The 19,043-nt window shown below is 40.9% G+C and overlaps 2 protein-coding genes across 2 annotated transcripts; both read left to right on the top strand.

The window, feature by feature from the left end:
- The first annotated feature begins 102 nt into the window (after positions 1-102).
- On the top strand, positions 103-3,562 carry phpt1 (phosphohistidine phosphatase 1). The gene is made up of 3 exons (XM_069161574.1): positions 103-469; positions 1,739-1,866; positions 1,940-3,562. The coding sequence occupies exons 1-3, from the start codon at positions 304-306 to the stop codon at positions 2,030-2,032; spliced, it is 387 nt and encodes a 128-aa protein (XP_069017675.1). The 5' UTR covers positions 103-303; the 3' UTR covers positions 2,033-3,562.
- A 594-nt stretch (positions 3,563-4,156) lies between these two features.
- Positions 4,157-19,008, top strand: mamdc4 (MAM domain containing 4). Its single transcript, XM_069160209.1, has 29 exons — positions 4,157-4,208; positions 5,413-5,508; positions 5,797-5,958; positions 7,338-7,463; positions 7,594-7,827; positions 8,016-8,144; positions 8,829-8,984; positions 9,145-9,248; positions 9,447-9,602; positions 10,333-10,423; positions 10,519-10,632; positions 11,124-11,216; positions 11,305-11,442; positions 11,533-11,672; positions 12,456-12,564; positions 12,668-12,772; positions 13,275-13,409; positions 13,574-13,701; positions 13,898-14,114; positions 14,215-14,352; positions 14,430-14,557; positions 14,759-14,849; positions 15,546-15,695; positions 15,810-15,935; positions 16,034-16,158; positions 16,317-16,422; positions 17,074-17,267; positions 17,365-17,456; positions 18,303-19,008. The coding sequence occupies exons 1-28, from the start codon at positions 4,157-4,159 to the stop codon at positions 17,443-17,445; spliced, it is 3,624 nt and encodes a 1,207-aa protein (XP_069016310.1). The 3' UTR covers positions 17,446-17,456; positions 18,303-19,008.
- Positions 19,009-19,043: the final 35 nt, after the last annotated feature.

The following is a 19,043-nucleotide window of genomic DNA, read 5'->3' as shown; positions in this document are numbered from 1 at the left end:
ACACACACACACACACACACACACACACACACACACAGACCATAAACAGAATTTAAATACTTCTATATTGCTTTAACATTTATTTTGAAGGCTAGTACCGGAAGTGAACTGGCTGCATCATGGCGGTGAAAGCGTGAAAACAGAACAAGCTTTCTGTTGATCTGATACTACAGTACATTACAACACCGATAACCCGCCGAGCTGTCGGGCTTTCCTGCGCAGACAGATACGGAGCCCGTCGAGAAGACCCGAACATTTGGTTTGTTGGTCGGTTTGTTGGTGTGGCTGCTGACGAGCGTGGAGATGTGCACACAGACGAGGGCGGCAGCTCTCATGGCCAACATCCCGCAGGCGGACATCGACCCGTCCGGTGTGTTCAAGTACGTCCTGATCCGGGTTCACAGCCGAGAGGAGGGGGACGACTCGGGTGTGGATATAGTCCGAGGATACGGCTGGGCAGAGTACCACGGTGAGTCACGGGCACCAACCCTGGGGTGCACCACGAAACACGTCACACACACACACACACACACACACACACACACACACACACACACACTAGCGTTATTATTATTTCAGGGGTGGATTCTGTTTCGTAAAATACCTACGTCATCAGATGGACCTGAACACATCTCGAGGAGGTGTCATTATGGGATCGTTGGGTGTTTCTGGTCTTTTCAGCGTCAGACACCCTCTTCCAGGTGACCCCCCCCCCCCCCCCCCCCCCCCCCCAGGTAACCTTCGCCTCTCCTCATGGGTGTCCTTGTTTTTAATCCAGAGCCATCTCCAGGATCTTTCCGCTGCCTCAGGTGACACTCTTGATGGTTCTCCTCCTTGATGCCGAGTTGGCCACAAAGCTTTTCAGCAGAACCTGATGTGGAGATGTGCCTCATGGTTCCTCTGGTTGTCACGGTTTGCACCAGCTGAAAAGGTTTGAAGGACATCGTGCACCGCCAGAATCAGGAACTTGATGCTCTGCGTTTCTACCTGCGGGAGATCTGCCCCCGAGACTTTCACCCTGACCAGACTCCCTGCTGGTTTATACCTGCAGCTTCCCTCTCATCCTTCACCACTGCCCTCACTTCATCCTGATCCAACCTCCACCTGTCTTTCACCTCGTCCTTGTCGTTTTGAAATAGGGGATGTCTCCCCCGGGCCTGCTCCTCCTCAACGTTACCACCAGGACACCACAGTGTTGCCGTGACTCTCCTTGCTTCCCGGCCTCCGCTGCTGTCCACTTTCTCCCCGTGCTGACCTCCACTCCTGTCTGGGTCACTTGACTGTGTGTACATCTTGACCTTGGAGTCACCTTAAAGTCCTATTTCAGGGAGTCAAAGGACAACTGGATCTTTTTTTTTTTATTTTTTCCTGAGCGTTGTAGTTCACCTTCAAAGTGCCACACGTTATTTTGTGTCTCTTGCTGTGTGTCTTGCTCCTGTGATATTGATGAGGAGGTATTAGAAACACCTGTCAGTACAGACCACAGCCTTCAACGTGCCCAAAATTAAGATTTGTGCCCTCTTTATGATTGCATTGGTAAAGTCAGGTTTAACAGGTGATCAGCCTCCTGAAAACTGGAGTCAGCACATCTACACCATGAGCAGTCATTTATGATTAGGAATAAAAGACTTTTTGAAAAACTCCAAGTCCCAGTTGTTGTTGTTTTTTTTGTTTTTTTTTACAAATATGTATCTATTGACCGTTTTGAATTTGTATTGTCTGCATCTCCTTCTTGTAGCTGATATCTATGAGAGGGTTTCAGAGGAGCTGGAGAAGGACGGCCACCTGGACTGTGAGTGTATCGGAGGAGGGAGGATCAAACACGACCCCCAGGACAAGAAGATCCACGTCTATGGCTACTCCATGGTAAGTGTGTGGAGAAAAAAAAATAATTTGATTTTTCTTATTTGGAACATTGATATTCTACTTTTCATTGCAGGGATTTGGAAGAGCAAACCATGCAGTGACCACTGAGAAACTGAAGACTCTGTATCCAGACTACGAGGTGACCTGGGACAATGAAGGCTACTGAAATGAACTGAGAGCAGCTGCTGCTGGATTTCCTTTTAATCCCGGACTGACACAGTTATTTTGTGAAACCCCTCGTTAGCAGGCAGAACACACCATTAAAAATCCTTGAGTCTGATAGGGAACATTTTGAAACCACGTTATTTATCCAAGACTGACTCACACGGATGATCAGACGAATTGCTGGAGTGTTTTGTTTTTTTTAATGTTTTTTTAATGCAACAAATTTAGTAAAGAAATAAGCTCATGATGTTGTTTTTCACATTTGTACTCTATTTACATCTAAAACCAACGCAAGCCTACCGTAATGTCATTTGCAATTGAGGTGGTGGAAACATGTTGGCTGACAGTTTTGCAGAAGGACGATCACTCACTGACTTGTTGAGTCACACCGCCTCGTAGATTTGACCTCATCACTTGAGATGTTGCAAAGTGAGTCTTATGTCGTGATGTATGTTTCATAAATGCCTCCTGAAATCTGCGTTCCTCCACTGCACAGCAGACAACTCGAAAACACCTCCATGTCGCTGCTTATCTTATTTTTTTACAGCGACTGCGTTCCACTCATCCGAACTGTAAACTGCTGACTGATGTGACCTTAATGTGGGAAGATAAAAGCAAATGAACTTGTTGCTCTTGAAGATACCCGGTGTGCTGAAGTATTTTGAAATCGTGATAAACTGTGAGAAGATAAAGTGATGCATGATTTATGCAATGTTTGGAGCCGTTAGGCGGATGTTATTCCAGTATTTACTCCCCTTTCCCATCTTTTTAGTCTCGGTTAGTTCCTGAGAAAACTCTGCAGCAGCTAAGTGCTCAGCGAGTCGCTAACTTGAATTGACTGTCACTAAAAACAGGTACATCTTATGACAGGAAACAAGATAATTGCAATACATTAAACTGAATGAAAACATTAAAGTTTTAGCTATAAACTGTTTCCTGAAAAAAAAAAATCGCTACAATGAGTTTGAGAGGTGAGGAACTTCTTAATTTAGCCTAGTTTAGCACAAAGACCAAGCAGGGGACAACAGTTAGCCTCGTTATACCCACCAACAATTTCACAGCGGTTTTGTAGGTTATTACTAGCAAGTTATTTAAATTTAAATTATATTCGTTTTTTTCCACAGAATAGTTAGGCCTGAACTAAACCTTTTTTTTTTTTGCCACTTCCTGTTATTTTGCCTTCAAGAAATGGCCGAAACACATCCAGGTATCTGTCATGTTATAAATCCTCCGCAAACATTCATGACATCGATGTTGAGCGCTGAAATCAGGTGTGATCAAATGAACCAGATGCTCATTTTCAACTCTCCACAATGATCCTGTGATTTTGACCCAAAAAAAAGATTCATTATCTCCAGAAATTGTCCTGTTATTTTCTCGTGATAATGAAATAACTTATAGTCTTGAGATAATCACGTACAAAAAATAAATGCAAGCTTAGCGGTTTTTGGCTTACATAGGACCTCGCATGTAGGACCTCTTAACGTTTGGATTTCAACGTGTCAAATAAAAAACAAGATGCAACTGTAAATCCCGCCAGCTGTGGAGTGTAATTGGGTGTGTTTCGTCACTTTTGGAGGGAGGCTAAAAATCTTCTGAGAGAAAACATTGATCCTCCTGCTTATGAAGTGAATGTGTTGAAAATCAAGTGTAGTTCAAGCAAATGTTACTGTAACATAAACCATAAAAAAAAATATGTAATAAGGCAAAAAAAAAACATTTTTTTAACTTGTAATGATGTAGAAATAATACCTGAACAGTTCTGAGATGGAATTGTATTGTTTTGTCAGTTGTGACGACTCTGCATGTTTGCAGCATCAGACTGAGACTAAACTAAATTCCCTCCTGGGATTATTTTGTGTCAATTTTATCACAGTTTGCATCTGACTTGCTCTACATGTCTCTCACCAACTGTCGACACAAGTCATTGCACAATTTATGCATGTCTCCTGTGGAAATTGTTTGTGGAAATTGTTTTATAGTTTTTTGCTGCAGTTGCATGCTGGGTGATTTTAAAGTCCGGCTGTTATCTGAGAAACAGAGACGAGGGCAGAGTCAACTTGCACAGTACATCCAGGTTGTGTTCAGACCTGCAGACTGATCTGGTGGAAGGGGAATAAAGAAGATGATACGTCTAAGGAGCTCAGCCCTCGTTCTGCTGTTCGCTCTGCAGTTTGGTAAGAGCACATTCAGCCAGTATTTAATAAGATTTCTATTCCAGAAATGATGCTACTGGTCATTCTAAACCTGTGGTATGATGTAATTCACAGAGAGAAGTAATGTTCTGAAAGGTTAGTTGGCTTTAGATCTCAAAAAAGCCACAAAAGTTACATAATTAGACAAAAACCAAAAGGTCTTACCATCTTTTTCTAAACATTTAAACTTTTTTTTATTCTAAGTTGCACTGAAACAATTTTCCAAAGTCAAGAATCAGCTTTGACATTCTTACCCCAAGTAGTTGAACATGTTTTCTGTAGTTCAGCTTCATCTCAGTCTTTCAGTCTTCTTTATTTTTTTCAGGGAATTTGGCAATACAGTAGTTTTGTTTTACAATTTGATATCCACACTGGTATTTTGTTGACAGATTATATTAATGGATTTGACTCCATTTAAGCCAACTTCAAACAAGTGTACAGATAAATGCATAACTCCTTCTGTATTTTCCACTCTTGCACTGTAGAGTCAGCATTTTGACCTTTTTGTTAAGAAATATTTACAGAAAATCTTTCAGCTGTAATGAAGTCTGGTCAGATTTTTTACAGAGGGAGGATGATGCACTCTGGGCATCCGGACTCAAAAGTCCTGTGGCTGTTGTAATGCCTAACTTCCGGCTGTTAGGTCATTAAAGCACAAACTTTCAGTCGGAGAACTTTGGTTGGACGGATGGCTTTCCACTGGCATTAACCTGAATTACTTCTCTGTGACCTTTGAGCCTGCCAGCATTAGTCGGGTTGTAAATCTCTGACTAATGATTCCTGATAAGCGGGTGTGGGGCAGAGTCATCTGTGGGGATTTATACAGCGAGAAGCAACAGAATAGAATATGTGAATTATCTCAGTAGAATAACCTGTGAGGTCCTGCTGAGTAATTTCACTCCACTCTCTTTCAATGGAAAATATTCAACGTTTTTATACTGGTTGTTGTATAAGTCAACTTGAAGATCTTAAATTTAAACATTGGATTAAATGAAATTTGATAGTTTATTTTTGACTTTGAATACAACTCCACTCAAGGTCCCCTCACTTGCTTCTGCTGGGATTTTTGACCACATCACACAGCCTTGATTAGCAGATAGAGTTTGAAGATGTTTAAACTTTCCTTTGAAACGACCCATCCAGGCTGTGATTAAGTGAACCCTGTGATTGTTTTGTTATTACCCAGCTGCTGGTTCTTGGGCTCAACCATGTCTGACTCCTGAGAGGAAATGTGACTTTGTGTGTGACTGTAAAGATGACTGCAGTGATGAGCAAGACTGTGGTAAGTTTGAACGTGTCATTTAAATATAGCATCAGATGCCACATTGAAATGTAACTTGGATCACTCATTAATTCAAAAAAAATAATTTGCTTGTTTGTTATTACCAACTTAAGCGTTACTTTTTGCTGTTAGTAAAAAACGGACTAATACTGGTATCATTAGTACAGAACAAAGAAGGTCAGGGAATATGTTTAGGAATTAGTGAGTAAAACCTTCCCTGATTGGATCTGCATATTTGTGTTTTGGTTATACATCCAGTCTGATATCGCTTGTTTTACCCCTCTGAAGGCTACAGAGGAAAAGGTTTTGAGTGTGACTTTGAGGACGCAGGAATGTGTGGATGGACTGACCAGTCGCTCAATGCAGCGTACAGATGGGAGAGACTTCAGAGAGGGGTGATGCTGCCTGACAGTGGGCCTTCCTCTGACTACACCACCGGCACAGCTACAGGTACAGGAGGTGGTCTTTTTTCCTCTCATGTTATACAGTATATTCAGCAGGGTAAGGGTGGGCGATACAGCCCTAAACTAAAATCACAATAGCATTTCTGCTTTAATAATTTTCTTGATGATATGACAAAAGTATGACATTTTTTTTTATTATTGATTTAAATAACATATTATGCAACAAAATAAGTAGCCAGTCTGCCATGGTTGATGTTGCTGTGCATAAGTTACAGATCTATTGTAACGGTATGTCAGTAAGTTGGCTTTATCACAATATGAATTGTTTATCTTATTGGCTACCTGTGAAATCAAGAATATTATTTAAAATCCTTCTTTCCATACATATAAAGCCCTTAATGACCAAACTCCATCGTTATTTTAAAGACCTCATAGTACTAATATACAGCGCACTCTGCTCTCAGAGAGCAGGTTGTCAACAGTATTTCCAAAAGCAGAATGGGAGGCACATTGACGAACCAGCTCACATTTTGGGTTTACTTTAAACATTTTATATTAATATTTGTATTTAAAGCTGCTGAAATCAGTATCTTTATATTAGCAATTCATCAATTGTGAAAAGGTTGCTCGCTCCTACTTACAAGCACATAGACCTTTCTCACTTTGCTCTACAGGCTTAGTGTATTTTAACTCATTGGTTTGGTCTCCGGCCTGCACCCTGCAGTCTTGATTCAGCAGTACTAGTACTAGTGGTAAGACAGCTTTAAAAACCCACAGTTCACTTTCTGGTCGACACCAAACAACAGACTGACAAAGTCGGCGACTAGCTGGTGAGCATAGTGGTGCATTTAGCAGCTGAAGAGCCAAATGCTTATTTAGAGTTGGTAGAGACCAAAAACAGATCTAAAAGAAGGGTGAATGTTGAACCTGAATTCATTAGTTGCAGAGAAAAACAAACATGAATGATAATGTTGCTCCATCAGTTTAGAAAAGTGCTCTAGAAATAAAGATTTTTATTATAATAATTATTATTTCTGCATAAAGAGGCCACTGTATGCTAACAAGCTATAAAACACAACACTGTCCTAATGTGTTCTCACCTTTTGATGCTGGTCAGGTAGCTCACCAAAACAATGAGCTAAAACAGGCTAAAATGTCTGCAGAGCTACAGATGATTATGTCATTACAAACAAAAGACTGCAGGTAATAATCTCATTCATTAGTACAGCTTTACAATTTGTGAAAGTCCAATTACCAGAAAAATAATGTCATGTGTTGTTATTGTAATAATTGAATTTCCACTCACATTTCCAGTTTGTTCAGTAAGAATAACAATTTAGTCTGGTTATCAGACAAAGATAAAACTGCACTAAACTGCAGTTTTAATAACTTCAAATGTAACGTGTGATATTTGCCACCACACAGGGGGGTTCATGGGAGTGACTGCAGTGACACGAGAGTCTCACCTCACAGCAGTTTTAACCTCTCCAGAGATCAAAAAGTCCTCATCAACATGTCGTGTCCGTCTCCGATACTTCCTGTGGGACTCAGGTAAGGACTCTGCAGCTCATACATCTACGTTACAGTATAATATTAGCTGTTCTAATTGTATACACTGAGATAACATTTCATTTTCCCTGCAGCTGCCCTGCTGTTAAACTATTTGTTCCATTCACTAAAGGTTTCACAGGTCTGGGCTCTGCACCTTTGTGGGCGTCCATCCTGCACCAGGACTCTGAAGAGGCTGTCGTGTGGCGTCCTGAGGCCTACAGTAACCGCGGCTGGAGGGAGGCCACCATCTTCCTGGGACATATTAACTCGACCTTTCGGATCCGTCTTCACTCGCAGCGAATAATTGGAAGAAGAGGAGATGTGGCCATAGACCAGCTGGAGTTTCTAAACTGTACTCTGCCCTGTGAGTCCCTCAAAACATCCTGGACATCTGCCATCCCTGCCCTCTATGGAGTTTTGAGTGTAACAAAAACAATTAGCTGTGATAAATTAATCAATTTAAAATGCATTTCTACATTGTTATTTTGATTATCATAATTGTGATTATTATTATTATTTATTTTTTTTAATTTTTTATTATTGCATCACCAGCACCACCAGTCAATGGGACAGGCTGTCCAGCAGGGATGCAGAAGTGTAACCATGAGGGCTGTGTGGAGCTGCGGCAGGTCTGTGACGGCACCGATGACTGCGGCGATGGGACTGATGAACAGAACTGTGGTGAGGAATCAGATCTGATGTGGATCCCTCTGACACCACATTACAGTAATATATAGGAATATGTTCAGAGATGTATGACTCACTCAATACAAACTAACTTAAACAAGACTTATTGTGGACAACAGGCTCAACCAAATCTGCAGATATTTTCTAATACAAATATAGTTCCAGAGATTATTCAGACAAAAACTGGATGTTATGTAAAGATATTATTGTTTAGTTTAAAAAAAAAAAAAAAATGTTCAAGGTTTTAGCACCACAAATGAAATTCCAGCAGCTTCCTTTGAATTTTTGTAGAAGCAGAAGTTTCAGACCCAGGTATCTTAAAAAGCAGGAACATAGAACCAAACATATCTGCAGCTCAATGAATGGTTTTAGTGAACTGACCCTTTAAACGGCGGAGTCTCCTCTACGTGAACATACTTGTCCTTAACCGTTTCAAAGCATTTCCATGACATAAACACTATTTAAATTTATCCAAATTACTTTACAAAATCTAGTCATATGTGTTGAGTGTGAAAAAAAAACGATATACACTTTCTAACTTCCTCAAGCTTTCAATTGCATATCATTGTCTTCCTCAGCAGTTGTCATGGGGCCACAGTCCTTAATTTGTGTGACGTGTGTGTGTGTGTTTCTGTGTGTGTGTGTGTGTGTGTGTGTGTGTGTGTGTTGTGTCTGCAGGAGAGTACCAGCGCTGTGACTTTGAGGAGGGCCTGTGTAGCTGGGACCTGAGGTCAATCTCCAGACTGAAGTGGGTCAGGACGACTCAGAGGGACATCTCCACCTCAGATCCGATGAAGGGCCCTGGCAGAGATCAGTCCACCAACAGTGTATCAGGTATCATCTTGTATATTTTCACTGTTGAATGTTTTCAGCATTACTCTTTTCATTGGAAGTATATTAGGTGTCTTTTTTTTTTTTTTTTTTTTTTTTTTTTTTTTAATAAAAACTACATAAATAAAAAGTAGTAATGATAATATTATTATTATCATTGCAGGTCACTTCCTATATGTCACTGTACCTGATGGTGTTCTCTTAAATGACTGGGCTGCTTTCCAAAGTCGGCCTCTTCAACCCACCAATAGTTCAAATCCTTGCAAGGTGAGCCCCAATCTGACTCCCCCCTCAATCAGAGAAGTTTTTAATTTTACTCCTACATGGCAGGTTCACAGAAATTCACTTGCAGAGAAATTCACTTTCTGATACTCTTCAAAAACAATTGTTTTAATGCGGAAAGCATTTTTTTACAAAAGAAAATAACTTGGCAACTTGGCAATTTCCTGTATCTGCCTGCCGCAGATGGTGATGTACACTCACCAGTTTGGGCCGAGGTCCGGCGGTTTGACGGTGTTGGTGGCAGATCATTACATCTACCCGGTGTGGGAGAGGGGCGGCTCGCTGGGGGATCTCTGGGTGAAGGCAGAGGTGGACATTGTCACCAACTCCACCTTCCAGGTGAGTCCTTCTCACAGGAGAGTTTACTGCGAAGGATGCTAGATGTCGCCTATAACATCTTTAAAACAGATATATTGATGCTAATGATTCATGAATAAAAATACATTTCAAAACAATTTTAATTTAAATTTTCTACGTAAATGTGTGGAAGTTAATGTACACAAACAGACATAACAATTCTCACAATCATGTAATAGTAAAGCCTGACTGATACAAAATGTTCCAGATCAATTCTGACATTTAACAATTCAAATGTCTAATAAATATATCATTAATGTTATATATCATAAAGATTCTTTCTTTTATAAGAACCAACATGTACATGCATCGTCATATTTGTTTTTAGGCATATAGCATCATAAGCTTCTTCTTGTCACATCACAAAAAAGAAAACAGGACAATTCATAAGAGTTTGGACAACAACCCTTTTTGCAATTACCTATAACAAGTACTGCAGCTTTGTATAGAAGACAAAACAGATCAAATATCTCATGATGACAAAATTACAATGTTCCTACAGTTTGGGGTCTTCAAGTTTCAGATATATTCAATTATTAATTCAATTTATAATTTAAAGTAGTATTTTTGTTTTCAACAAAATCTATAGCGAACCTCTAATTTGGAGGTTTTAGTCTCTTTTGTGTTCAGATGTCATTTATAATGATTGCAGCTGACATGTAAAAATAATTTGCTTCTTATCTACTCAGCTCTGAATCTTGTCTCCCTATAGATCGTGATAATGGCAGCAATCAGAAATTTAAAATATGGAGGCATCGCTATTGACAACATTGTGTTGTCTCCTGGGTGCCGCGAATCAGCAAGTATGATTTTTAACTGTCTTAATTTTGACAAAAATATATGTGATCCCACATATGTAAGGAATGATGAATCTGTCTCACACTCTCCTCTTCAATAGCAAATAATTCTATGGCAAAACACCCTAAATCCCCGGAAGACCCGTGTGCTGAACCGGATAAGATGTGTGACTTTCATGCTGACTGTGCAGGAGCAGAGGATGAAGCCAAATGTGGTGAGTTTCTTCATCCTGTTGACTCAGCAATGTTTTTTTTTTTTTATCAGGGTCAACTAAAGAAAAAGTGAGGATGCTTATAGGGCCAGCAGGGGGCACTTCGGTGTGAACATGTTAAAATACTGTTGTCAGAAGGAGAGTCACTTTTTAGACTTTAATCATGGGGATGTCAAATAAAAAATAAATAAATAATCGCCACATTCAATGAAAACCTACTTTTTGAGAGGAGCATAATATATTTCAAATTGTGTACTCATATATAAAACTGTTAAATTATACTCTACATTTTGGACAGTTTTGATACTTATATTTAAAAGGAAACTCAGTAGAATACTTTCCTGTATTATTTATTTATGTATGATCATTTATTTTTTGTTTCTTAGGGACCAAAATATGCATGGGGCGTCCCTTGTGTTTATGACTCATATCTTGTACACTGAAAGTGTATCGTGTTATGTTGAGTGTGACGTCTGAATGACTAATTGTTGCAGGGGACTTCTCTTACACTGAGGGCAGCTCAGGCTGGACTGACTCCAGTGTTGGGAGTCAAGGTTGGGTGCTGCATGAAAATTCCACAAGCAAAGGTACAAACACTTTTCTCAGCTCTTGATTTAACAACATCTCCGGACTGAAACAAAATACTTTAACATTTGTCCATTTCCATTTTCGTAGAGGAGTACCTGTATGTAGCTGAGGCCCCCGGCCAGCAGCTGACTGAAGCCCAGACACGGACCCCCCTCCTGGGCCCCGCCGGTCCAGCCTGTAACTTGAGTTTTGATTTCGCACTAACTGGGAATCCCGAACACATCGGTAACTTATCATCTTCAATTTCTGAATTCTACCTTCTTCCAGGACACAACAGTTCTTCACATATGACACGTTTACATGTTTGTGCTGCAGGTGAGCTGTCTGTTCGGGTGATCGACAGCTTGCTCGGGATGGGGCCTAAGCTGTGGGAGTTTGCTGGGAAGACAGGAAAAGAGGAGGGAGCGTGGCAACACGTCGAAATACTTATTGGAGTCAGGAAACATCGCTTCCAGGTCAGTTTTTTCTCTGGGCTTCACTAATTTCTGCTCATATAATCATCATTTTCATTCCTCCACACCGGCAGCAGCCCCTGTTGGAGGCGCTGTGTTTTCAGGTTGTCCGGCCATCCCATTCTTGTGAACATGATATCTCAGGAATGCCTTTATGGAATTCCTTCCAATTTGGTACAAAAGTTCACTTGGACTCAACGATAACCTGTTTAGATTTTGGGGTCAAAGGTCAAAGTTACAGTGACTTAACATCTGTGCCATCCTTTTAAACTCAATCACATCAAAATTAATTTCTTCAAACTTGGTGCAAACGTACACTTGAACTCAAAGATGGACTGATTGGATTTTGGTGGTTAAAGGTTACTGTGACCTCATGTTTGTCACATCAAAATGTTAATGATGGCAGATGTGAGCCACCAAAATACAAGTTCGAAATGAAAAAACATTCTGGTTGTCGGTTTCCCACTTCCTGTAAGTCTTTTCTAACCTTCTGGTACCAGAAATATTCCAGCTGACATACAGGAGAGTATTCTTTCATCTGTTTGACTATAAAAAAAATAAAAAATAAGATGGCAACCTTAGAAAATATGTGTGGTAACTCGTAAAAATAAGAGATTATAGAAACAAACATGATGACACACAATTACAAACAAGCATATATTTATGTTTTGTTTGGTATCTTCAGCTGTTTGAAAGCAGTCAAACAGTTGGGTCTTGTGCAACAGGTTAAAAATCAACTTCACTGCTGAAGTTGTTTCTTCGTTTTCCTTGTTTCATCTTCATCAGCTGGCATTTGAAGCTCGTGCTCTGAAACTTTGTGCGTGTGCCAAGATTAAAGTGAAAAACGTTCGCTTCACCAGCTGCCATGCTGACTACCTCCCATCTTCTCCAACAGGTAACTTCCACGACTATTTATGGTACACACCAATAATACACGTCGTATACTGCATCGTTTCATATTTTACATAGAAATGTCTCAATACTTTTTCCTGGGCCAGGGCTGTCATGTAACTTTGAAGATGGGCTGTGTGGATGGTATCAGGACAACAGTGACAACTTTGACTGGAAGGAGCTCAGTGGGATGGACCACACCATCGGAATAGGTACGCTCATTTAAACACAAAGGGAACAGCTGCTGCGTCTCTATTTGCGTACTTCCATTTGTACACCTACATGTTAGTCCACGTACTTGTGTAGAGAGTGAATTTCATCAGTATGGTGTTGTCTCAAATCGCACATCGCTGTTCTGCACTTACCAATAATGAACATTATGTGTTGTGATCCTAGTTTTATCTTTGGCCGAAAAATCTGAAAATTAGGAGCTTTTTATTTAGTTTTTATATCTGACATTTGGAGTGTTATTCTTGTTCCAACTGTAAATGAGTGACCATGGACCAAAAACACAGCAACAGTAGTGCTGAATTCTGTAAATTAATATTAATTCCATCTTTATTTCTACTTTGCATTTTGATTATTTGCCCTTCAATGCTATAGTCTCCTTGAAAGTAATGAATATTAATTGAATGACCCTTCAAAAGTGCCATATGATGACAGTGCTGTTGAAACTCACTTAACTTCCTGTCCCATCTCACTGTTGATGTCCAGGCAGAAGCCTTGTTGTGGACATGTGGAGTCCGTCTCTGCGTGGTGCGTTTGGACGCTTAATTTCATTTCCACAGTTGCCAGGTTCCACAGATTACTGCCTGTCCTTCTTCTTCAAACTCTATGGGCCAAACGCAGGTAATCTTGTTTGCACTGAGCAGAATAAAAATGTCAAATGTGTTGAGAATGAAAATCACCTCCTTTCCTGATAAAAGCTTGAATTTATTAGAGAATTTTGATTATTTCTATGCTATTTTACACATGCTTCCCCCCCTTTTCTTCCACCTCCTGATCCCCTCCAGGTGCTCTGAACGTGAAGCTGGCAGATTTGAACGGTTATGAGGCGGTGCTCTGGACCCGCAGTGGAGCTCATGACAACATGTGGCACGAAGCCCACAGTCCAGTACCGCAGCAGCACACAAGATTTCAGGTGTGGACCCAGCTGCATTCAGCATCAGTGAAGTTAATAAACAAAGAAGATATTTGAATCAGTCATTTGAGGTGTTTGAGAAACTCTGACCCCTTGTGGTAAAATAACGCGTCACTGCAGCTTCAACGGCAAGAATAAAATGTGTAATCTTCCTTCCTTTCCCACCCACCCTCTCCGTCCTTTGTCTCACCAACAGCTGATCTTTGAAGCAGTTCGCTCTGGCTTTGATGGGCAGGTGGCTATTGATGATGTGGCGTTTTTGGACGGTCCCTGCACCATCCCAAGGATGTGTTCGTTTGAAGGCCAGCTTTGTGGGTACAGAAGCTCTGGTAAAGTCCACTGGCTCCACCGCAGCGGATTCAGCACCAGCCTGACTGGACCCAAAACTGACCACACTCTGGAGAGTGGGCTGGGTAACAAAGTCCTATTATGTGACAGCATTATTTTAATATACATGCAAAAGAAACGGAGAAACAACGAGTTGTGATGATCCTGTGTCTGATCTGTGTCCAGGTTTCTACATGATGGTTAACACCGATGCAGCCATCCTTCCCTCGGGTGCCACCGCAGTCCTCACCTCCCCTGTTCGCCAAGGAACCTCCAAGACCGAGTGTGTCCACTTCTGGTATCACATGGGAGGAGAGAATCCTGGTGAGGCACCTTCACGTACAAAACACACACACAAAACTGTTAAAATACTTCACGATTTAACTGTGTGTACCTTTCAGGTTCTCTTACTGTGTATATGAAGCCAGTGAAGGGAGAGAGGGTGAAGATCTTCTCTAACAGTCTGAATCAAGGAGATGTCTGGCGCCATGGCAACGGCAACATCACGAGTGCTTTTGTGGACTGGCAGGTACAGTGTGGCTGCTCAAACAATTATAGACCCACGATGCAATTCATTTTATGTATTCAAAATAACCCAAATCATTAGAATCCAGAGACTCTCCAGCAGAATTTAACCAAGCAGCTACAGGGACGTGTAATTTGGAAACCTTAATATGAAGGATGTCGTGTTTGCTGTTTAAATGCAACTGATGTTAATTTTGTTCTGCAGCTGGAGTTCGAGGTGGTCGGAGCCGGAGGCAAGAACAGTTACAATGCGGTCGATGACATTGTCCTCTCAGCTCACCCATGTGAAGATCGAGGTTTGTGTTGAGCAGCAAAATTAAGGAGAAACACAGCAAACCTTCAGACTAAAGTGTATGTTCATACTATTGTTTCTTTTATTCATCTTACTCAAGTTTGCAAAGGCACTATTACAGCCACAAAAGTATTTGTTTTGTGTTAAGCGCCTCCTTAAAAGGCTTTTGAGCTCCCTTTACTGCACTCCTGAAGCTCTGGAGGGAGATTTCTAAAAACTGGAATTTGAAAGCAATATGAATATTTACCAGGCAGGGAGGGCCTAAAAGCCCTACTGAGTTGCATTGTGGGAAATGTAGGAGCTGTTGTTCTTGTGTTTTGGGGGACTAATCTATATTTATGATGACATGTTTGAATAGTCTTGGTGGCTCATTATAAGTCAGACAACTATATATATTATTCGTTTTACTCTTAGAGTCATTTAAACACTGATTATCAACGCATGTATTAAATGCCATAAAATAGTCAGCAAATATAATAATGATCACAAAGACCAAAGGTTTTGAATATACACTTAATTATTCACGTCAGATGCCATCAGATCAAAGACTAAATAAAGAAATGTATAGAGATATTATTTCACATTCTTTTAAAGAAAGACAAAGCTGTACCAGTACACTTAATATGTCAATATAAACAATATTACAAAGTTGTATTTGCTTTGTTTTAGCGTCCCATTTTTATTCTGTAAAACATCGCAGGTTCCAGGTGCAGTCTGGAGAGAGGGAAGTGCAGCTGGAGCAACACTCAAAACGTCACAGTAGACACACTGGACTGGGAGCTGACGAGTCAGGAGGCGGAGCAGCATTACTCCATCCCACCTGAGGACCACACCCTGGGCACGGAAAAAGGTTTACCCGAGAGACACACTCGCAGGGACAGAGCTACTTTGTGGCTAACGTTACATGCGATCATGTTTTTTTGCTTCTTATCAAAATGACAACTTTCCTTTTCTTTCCTGACAGGTCACTTCCTGTTCTTGCCAAGCAGCAATCGAACGGCAGCTAATCAAAAAGCTCACCTGCTGAGCCCTCACCTGCCCCCGACCAAGGGCACCTGTCTGAAATTCTGGGCCTACAAGCCCCAGTCATGTAAGGATAAATGCTGTAAATGCACTTCTGAGCCAAATTCATCTTCGCGTATGGTAAATTTCCCTTTTGATATCCGGTCTTCTTTTGAACGTCTGCAGCGGACTGCCGGCTGAATGTAGGGAGGCTGTCTGAAGGTCGCCTCCATCAGCTGCTGGTGCTGAGTGAGCTGGGGGCGCCGTGGAAACGCTTTGATGTCAACATCACATCTACTGAGGAATACCAGGTCAGACTCATACTTACCACCAAACACACGCTGTGTGATCCGCGTACTTACAGAGTTCTTCTGTCTTCTGTGTGTAAGTGTATACAAATGTGTTACATCTACGTTTGTGAGGAGACTGACGACTGTCTCTGCTGCCGTCTTGTGCTTGCTGTAAACAGATTGTGTTTGAAGGAATCAAAGGTGCATCAGGTGATGTAGCTCTGGATGACATCGAGTACACCGTAGGGATCAACTGCGCGAACCAAGTCACAGATTCAGAGACAAGTAAGAGTGCAAATCCCGATTTCTATTCCAAATATCACACACCCGTGGTTTTGCATGTTTTTCATTCAGACTGATTGTTTTCTGTTTTAAAACTGCTTTCTTCTGAATAATTTAGATTTTAAGTCACCACTCACCCAAACGGCACTGCTTTTATTTTATGCTGTAGGATGACACTGTTCACTAATGAGGTCAGGTTGTTATATTACTAATTTTAAATATAACATTTTCATCCATTTTTGATTAATCCAAAAATTAAAATGTGATTATAAAATGTTCATAATTATTCTGTTATTTTACCACAGTATATGGATCACCTTGTTAACTTGTGCTATTTGCTATAGATTGCTATCGTGGCACAGCTCCCTTTATTTTTCACACGCAGCTCATAGACTGTAAAGAAATAAAAATGGACGTCGTCTCCTTGTCTGAAAAGTGAAGTCAAAGAGAAAGTGTTTTACAATGCAATACCACCGAGTGACACTAGGGGCTGCCTCCAAGAAACCAATAGACTCCCACTCAAAAGTGTCAAACTCTCATGAATTAAAAAGTCAATCAATTTTTCCACAAGCTAGTACAAATATGGACTACTTTTTGTACTCCATCACAGTCTTCAATAGAACCGGACACTAATTGGTTTCCGTCTCTCTGCAGCCTCACCAAAGCGAGACAACGGAGGGAACACAGCAGCGTTGGTGATCGTGGTGCTGCTGCTGATCGGTACATTGATCGCCGTCCTGGTTTACAACCGGCGAACCAAACAGAGAAGTGGTCCTTCATCATCATCTATCACAGCCGGAGAGTGTTTCAATAACGAAGTATATGAAGCATATGACTCCGACCTTACAGTGAGTTCATCTGACGTTCAAACCTCTTTAATAAAGCTCACAACGTCATCTTCTCTTCACTCTGTCTCATTAATAATTAATGATGTGTTTATTTCAGCAAGACTATGTGACAGTTCCACCTGCGCAAAACCATCCAATGACAGCTGCCTTCAATGATGTCCCTGAGTATACAGAATAAAATCTGTTTGAGTAAGTGCATAACATGTTTTATTTTTTGATTTCATTTGTTGTGGAGACACACATGTCCTCGACTAGTATTGTTAGAAAAAAACAAAACAGTGGTAGACCTGCAGAAATATGTGTTTGACCACAAGAGGGCAGAAAGTAGACTTCAAAAATACCTAATACCTACATTACTTCGACATCCAGAAGAGACAAAGCATCATCATGGTGCCAAGTGAAGTCCTGTCTGTCTTCACCTGTTGAATGTCAATTATTATTAGACTGTCTTCCTTTAGTCAATGAGCTAAAAGCCTCTGAAACTGCAAATAGGAGTGTTGATTCTTAGTGGGTTCGGCATCTGGAGCTTTTTCACATTTCAGTGAGGGCCTTGATCGGTAGAACGGAGCTTCGGTGTCACCTGCTGGGAAAAAACTGTACAGCCTGCATGGATTTTTTTTTTTTAATAGAACGAACTACATTTGGAGATTGGTTCTGGGCTATGGGAACTGGTTCTGGGCTATGGGAACATTGGCCATTTGCACATGGAATTTAAAAACACCCCCCCTTGACACAGCTTCCTTGGTTGTAAATGGGGATACTTATTGGATTTACTTTTAAAGGGAATATTTAAATGTTTGTCTCAAGCTTTAAATTCACTTTCATTTTTTTTGAACGAATGTGAGAACTTATTTATTCATTATTTTATGTTTTAATTTCTTAAAATATGTTTTTGCAGCACCTTTAAGAAAACCACAACAGAAATACCGTCACTCTTTACTGCAAAGTTTAAAGTAGTTAATCTTCCTCAACCCCTTTATGGAAAGATTAATGTTGCGCTCACAGACCGAAAGACTTCTTTGTTTGTCTGTGCAGGTCTATGCTGACGTCAGAGAGAGGGAGATGGCGTGAGCTGATGGGTCCTGTAGTCCTGCCACTTTAAGGTGGCTTCGTGATACTACAGCAGAAGAACTGCTTGTGTCGCCCTTACAGGACACACACAAACACACACACACACACACACACACACACACACACACACACACACACACACACACACACACACACTAAATACAAGCCCACATACTGACTCACAGTTGAAGGCCCAACTGGTGACGCTGCCTCAGATCTGGTGGAAGTCTCGAGGGACTCAACTTTCCACCCATAGCTTAAAGGGGCAATCCTCCAATTTTACACGTGTGAATGAATATACTAGTTGTAGAGAGTAAATAACTCGCTCAATAATTCATCACATGTTACACGGCTGAACTGAGGTCAAGAAGGCTCGTGGGATCCATTAATAACAGACACAAGTTGCATTATGGAAGTAGACCTTGGTTCACGGAGGGACTAACGGTCTCCAGGCCCAATCTGTTTCACAAACGTCCCACAGCATAACAGGAAGTTATGGAGTGCTCCTTTAAAGAGAAAGGAGAAACAAAAGGATGACTGCAAAGAGACTAGTTAGGACTTTTGGCAGAAAGGAAGCTGATTTGTAATCCTGCTGTCTGGAAAAAGATTTCAGGACAGGTGTAGTATTTGTGTTGGAGGATTTACTGTGCTGACAAATCAAATCATTGAGCTCTGATGTTAAAATAAATAAAGTTGAGCATTGAA

The sequence above is a fragment of the Embiotoca jacksoni genome, unplaced genomic scaffold (genome assembly GCF_022577435.1).
Source record: "Embiotoca jacksoni isolate LCO1_2020_lvr unplaced genomic scaffold, fEmbJac1.0.p SCAF_10, whole genome shotgun sequence".
NCBI lineage: Eukaryota > Metazoa > Chordata > Actinopteri > Embiotocidae > Embiotoca > Embiotoca jacksoni.
This window is presented reverse-complemented; position numbering and strand designations above follow the sequence as displayed.